The sequence below is a fragment of the Limulus polyphemus genome, unplaced genomic scaffold (assembly GCF_000517525.1).
Source record: "Limulus polyphemus unplaced genomic scaffold, Limulus_polyphemus-2.1.2 Scaffold1163, whole genome shotgun sequence".
NCBI classification, from domain to species: Eukaryota; Metazoa; Arthropoda; class Merostomata; order Xiphosura; family Limulidae; genus Limulus; species Limulus polyphemus.
In genome coordinates, this window is record NW_013666773.1 from 287,740 (window position 1) to 294,099 (window position 6,360).

The following is a 6,360-nucleotide window of genomic DNA, read 5'->3' on the forward strand; positions in this document are numbered from 1 at the left end:
CCAAATGGACAAGATATTGGATAGGTTGCAGGAAGGACTTTTCAATTTGATTAATAGCCCATTATGAATGCCTCCAGGAGCAGCTGATAAGGGTAACAGGTGGACTCCTGTTCAGAACAAGCAAACAGTGGCCAGTCGATGACAGAAAGAGGAAAGCACATCTGGAGAGCATACAAGTGACGAAAGAATGCTCTGGATGCCTGACAAAACATACAGGGCTGAAACAAGTGTAAAGGGCAGTGCGAGAAACAGAGATACCACCCAATGGAGAATAAACTGAAGAGAGGGTCGTGAGTGACAAAATATTGGGATATGCAAATAATCATTTGTGACATTCCTCTTTGTGATCAATAAACCTGGAGAAAGAGCACACCTAAGGGTGAGAAACGACTCCAAGGTAAAACAGAGCAGACTCAAAATGAGAATGAGCTGGGACAAACCTAGTACAGGTCACCAGTCTCTGATGAACAGGTGAAACTGCCTCAAGAGACAGAAAAACTTGTACCTCTTAAAACAGACACAGGCTAGTGGCAGGATCACAAGTCATGGGGAAAAAAAAGGGTACGAGGGTCAAAGGAGGTGGAGAAAGAATTAGCAGGACAAGTCCTTCTGATAAAACCCAAAGAACCTATGGAACTGTAGTGAAAGATCACCAAAGGGTAACAATATAATATATTCAAGCTCCCACTAGACCAGAACCATCTAGTTAGTTTCCGGTACTGTTGGCGACACGTCCATCAAAGTTGAATAAAACAACAAGATAAGAAACCCCTGGAAGGGGAACAGGGATGAGTAGATAAGGACCAGGATGGGAAAGGAATAGGGGCATGTCGTGGCTCCAACTGCAACAAGCTTGCAAAATAAAGAGAAAAGGGTCAAGTTTTGATATACAGATTACACACGAGATTCCAAAATCTCAGATACATGATTGAAAACATATCAACAAAGCAGAAAAACAGAAATCTCAAAAAAAAAGAGGCAGCAAACATACCCAAGACAAGGTAGTGACCCAGAATATCCCAAATACAGTGTAAACACGTGTATAAAGTGAAAGCAGAAGATGATAAAGAGCCAACATGGAGGTAATAAGAAACCACAGAAAAATGGGGAATTGGATAAAACATAACATACCTGAGAAATCAGGTCTAAAAATGCTATATTAGACCTAGCTGATTCTGCAGGTGGAGCAGGGAAAAATCTGGTGGTGTAAAAAGGCTATCAAATCTTCATTGGCCTGAACAGGTTTGGCTTGTTCAGGAGGATTAGTGGGACAAATTCAGGAGAAAAATGTTGACCCGTATAACGATGAATCTTATGATGGATAATAGCAGAGAAGTCCAACAACGGGTCTCCCCCACCTGCAGCATGTGAAAATAGTACTTGAGGTATGACACCCGAAGTGGGAACATGATTCTCAGAATTCATTGTAGAAATACGTGAATCAAAGAAAAGTGTTTGATATCAAATATGCAAGTGTGAGAGAAAAAATAAGACTAGGAATTAAGTTAAATTAAAAGATTTCTTCAGTGTAAAGAAAAAAAAATAGTGAAGAAATCCCACTTTGGAAATTAAACTATTAAAATTAAGATACACAAGAAGAGCACCAAAAGAAAAAATGTCTGAACACGAATACTACCACACGAGAAGTGGTAGTTTGGTAGAACTGAATAAAGGGTATCACATGCACCATGAGAATATGCCACACTCTTATTGGTGGAGTTTTGTCATATGATGATTTGCATGAGAGATGCAATGGAATCAGCCAATTCCAATGGAGGGGAGATAAAAGGCTTGTGGCGTGCATAAAAAATGTGTCTGCATATAGAGGGCAGCTGAACAAGAATAGCTATTTATGTGAGGGAGGTGATGTACTGCATCGTAAACTCTGATAGTTACCTCGTGGTTAAGAATTTAGTCTAACCAACCGAGCCCATAGTAGTGAGAGGTGTTATTCACTCCATCCATGTACTACTTTGTCTCATTCCTGCTTCACTCTTTTAAGAGAAAAATAGAGTTTCTTTCCCCAGTTTCTTGCTACTGTATGTATTTATTGCATTGTCTATTGAACCTTTCCCTTCTGAAAAGCTTACAGTCTACTAAATGGTGGCAAGATGATTTCAGGCCCCCCTGAAGAAGTTGGATGGCATTCCACCTCACTTTAAGCAGTGCTTATGACATTAAGGCATTTCACTTTCATGAACACCTGTGTCTTGTTCATAACAAAGACAATCATGTCTCAAGACACTGCAACCCTCCTCCTCACAATGATACTGAAGACATGACTGTCTTAGTTTAAACTCACACCCAGCAAGATAGACTACAATGTGAAACCTAGAACATTATTTTAATTTAAATTATAAATTTCCCATTGGTCAGAGAGAAAAATTTTCTTCATGTAACTGATTACTCTATTATATTTTAATCTGAAATTTACTGAAATGAATAAAGATAGATCCATTTTATATTGCAGGCAACTTAGCTGCTTAAGTTAAAACTTCAAAAAACAATTTGCTTATTAATTGCATCTAAAATAATTTTTACCTATTTAGGAATGGTGTATAACCACCATGTAAATCAAAGAATACAGGATAAAATGCAACTAAGATGAGAGTATCAGCATCATTATTAAACAGTGTAGAAATTAATTAAACTTGTAGCCTCTATTCTCATCATTATTTAGGAACAGAAGTAATATATTGTGTCTGAAATACAACCATACATGATTTTAAAATCTGAAAATTAATTAAAATTATTTCTCAAAATCCATCACATGCATGTACACACACACAAAAAATCTGACCTTCTCAAGCTTTGATTGTCTGCTTTTTTGTGATGGCAGTTCACTACTTCTTTATTAAGCATTGCCAATATAAACACTGATGAAAAGGAGTATTTAATTCTAGTCATGTTTAATGTATCTGTTTAAATTTTTTGTTTCTTGAAAGGTGAATTTGGGTAAAAAACTATTGTCAAACTTACTTTCAGGGAATAGTAGCATTCAAAACAGTGCATGAATGCTAGATTAATATACAGATTGTATTTTGGTATAATTATCTTAAGAGTATGATGTGCAACATCAGTATGCTTCAATACTCATACTAACCACAATCCAAGTTTTAGAAGGCTGAAGGTTGAAAATATTTTTTGACTTTTTATCCTTTTTAGTTTTTCCATTCTAGAGTCATTTTGTGTCTAGTTTAGAGTTTTTTCATGTTTTAGAAGCATTTTCAAGGTGTATAAAAACAATTAGTCATTACATATATGTATACTACATGTTTAAGTTTTGAATTCTGGATTGGATTTTCGTTTCATAAACAATAAACATATATTATGATAAACTAACATTCTTTTGTGTTATAATAGGTTATAATTTACCTTTAAATTAAGTATTTACTTCCACCTGTTTAAGAGTACAAAGAAAATATACTAGAAATAGAAGTAGTTAAAAAAAATAGGTAAGTAAGAGTACTAAAATTTCAGAGAATGGGAAATTTAACTATTCAAGTATCCAAAAATAAGACTTCACTATCTTTTTATATTGTACAGTCTCTCATTAAATCACCAAACAAAGCTTTGTAAATCCTACTGTCCTCTTACCTAGATGACATCTAGATCATTTGTTAAATCTGAACACAAAATATCTAATGTTTTTGTTGTGATTAACTCTACTCTCTAACAACCTGCAGTTTTCAAATGTTGTAGCTGAAATATAAATATACACTTACTCTGGTATCATTCAGTTGATTGTTTAACTGAATATCAAGAATAGCTACTGGTGAATTCACTTCTGAATTATCCCTTGTTTGGCTTTTTAGATCAACTCGCCAAGTAACAGCCTTCAAAGAAGGATTCCACTGACACCTTTGAATCAGTATGTCATGAATCCGAGACCTGTGATTCCTCCAAAACCGGGTAAATACTTTGACCTCGTCATCAGTTAATCCACCCTCCTTTCGCTTGGTCTGTGAAGTCAGAAATGCTTCCAACTGATTAGTGTCCATGTCTGATTCTGCTATTCTCTGTACAAAATCAATAACATGTATAAGTTATACATCTATATATCTATACACACATATATATACACTGGTCTGCCAATTCTGTTCTGATTCATGGTTATAGTGATCATGGTTTTTAAGTCAGTGTAGTACAAACAATGGTCTGAATAACTACTACTATTATGCAAGACATGCTCTCAATGAGGTTTTGAGTGGTGTCTGATATAATTTGTCTCCTCTTTACTTTAAATTGTTTGAGCAGTTAATAACTGAAAGGCAGTAGACTAAACTTTAGAATAAACCCTGCCAAAGATATATATAGGCTTTGGTTAAGCCATTTCAAGACAGTTACCTTATTTTTGAAACTAGCATGAGTAGTACTGTATATGCTTTGTGGTAGGAACCAATATTCTGTTTGAAGACCATATTGGTCTGCTAACCCAAATACAGCTACAGTCCTGGGATTGTGTTTTCTTCACATCCATGGCCATTCAGACAGGTACACACTTCACAAGTATTTCTCATGCCTAACTTACAGAATTAAACCTACATCATAACATCTTTCAATCTGTCACAAGACAAGCACCATTAAGTTCTTTAATTACCTACCTCCGAACCCATATTCAATCAACTCTTTAAAAACTTCTTGAAGTGACTCTAATTACTGCACAGGATTTTCAACCAACTTTGAAATTTTCAATATTCATAAACTTTGCACCAAATAAAATAGTGCTGAGCATTCTTGAGGGTGACATACAGTTTGCATATTCCAGCTCTTTCAAAGTACCCACATTCATAAAGTGTGTGATAAGAATTGTGGGTGGTACCTGTTAACATGTAACAATAATGAATGTAGTAAAGTCACTGTGATTTCTTTTTTGGTAATATGATTTTTGAGATTTATTATGCATTTCCAGCAAACTCAAACATTTCACACTTTACTAACAACTTCAACATACTAATCTATCTATCTACCTGATAATCTTTTATTTATGTTCTCTATCCACTCCTACAAAGTATGTTTTATAGACTATGCCAAATGTCCATGTCCAAGCAGTTTTTATCATGGAAGTGTATAATTACCAACTTCATAAATATAATTTAATATTAAAAAGTTCAGAAAAAATACACTTTTCAAATTTTACGGTATTGGTATTAATTGTTGTTCATATTCAGGTCTAGCACTAAAAAACTGCAATATGATACTTCAGTATGCAGAAGTGTTCAGCAAGGCCATTTCCAAAAAGAGTTTAGAATTTATATATTTATACATTACATTTTATGGCTTTTTAAGCCCCCCCCCCCCAATAAATAAATCATCAAATAAATTTCAAATAGCACTCGGCTTAAAGCTAGTAGACAGAAACAGATCAGAGAATAGTCAATAAATTGCTTAAATTTGTTGATGGTATTATGGTCTTGAGAATTGCTGGTTGTGAGAAGGATTTTTCTGCTTTATAAAAGAATTCAGATCATTTGATGAGTTGAGCAAATAACTGGCAAATGGCTTATAATAATAACAAAATGCATGTTTATGAATATGTATTGTCATAATTTACATTATATGTATCATTCTGATGGAAATAATCTTCTTAAGTGTGCTATGGAGGAAAGGATCTTGGTTTTTGATTGATCAATCTCAAAGATATCCAAGAAGTTTGCTGATGCTATATGTAGGGCACATACGATTTGGGGTTATATTTACAGAAATACTGAAAGCAGCACTTTCCAAAAACTTAAACACCTAAAACAACATTGCAAGCAAACACATTCACAGGGCAGTTTTCAAAGGTTTTTAATCCAGAACAAAACTAAGTCTATCTGTAGTGGTCTTCTTTTGACCCCACAACAAAACATGGGGTTGTGACCCACATTTTCAGAACCATTAATCTATAGATTTATCATTTCATTGTATAGGTCAATTGGTTAGGCCTTATTGGAGTATTGAGTTTAAGGAGGTCTACTAGGATGGAATGGATAGGCTGTCATAAGAGGACAGGTTAAAATTTATGAACTTGAAAAAAAGAAGAGTAGAGAGTATCTGACTGAAATATCAAAGATTATTAACCAATCTTCTTTTTTTATTGCTGTCATTTGTCAAAGAGTGTTAACCCTAATTTTTTTATACGAATGATAGTAATGCACTTAATAATTTTTATTTAATTGAATAATGCACCAAAGAATATAGACTAATCTATATACTAATCTGATTTTCTATTCAGTAGTTATGGTTTGTCTGAGCAATGATGATTTTTAAAGAGTAATTTACGTTTAATTTCCTATTTTTTTGAGGGGTGGTGGATAAAATAGGGAAGGTAACATGCTAAAAGAAAATGTGTCACATAGGTCACACTAGGGGAAATTC

General features: G+C 34.3%; 1 protein-coding gene across 4 annotated transcripts in view; it reads right to left on the reverse strand.

Moving 5' to 3' along the window:
• LOC106462427 (COMM domain-containing protein 1-like) overlaps window positions 1–6,360 on the reverse strand; it is a 44,554-nt gene that overhangs the window by 19,276 nt on the left and 18,918 nt on the right. For all 4 annotated transcript variants that reach the window (XR_002611251.1, XM_022389699.1, XM_022389698.1 and 1 more), the window contains exon 2: window positions 3,726–4,019. Coding sequence is in view for 3 of the 4 variants with exons in the window: in XM_022389699.1 (XP_022245407.1) it covers window positions 3,726–4,019 (294 nt within the window). In the remaining variant the exon portion in view is untranslated. The remainder of the gene's footprint in view (window positions 1–3,725; window positions 4,020–6,360) is intronic.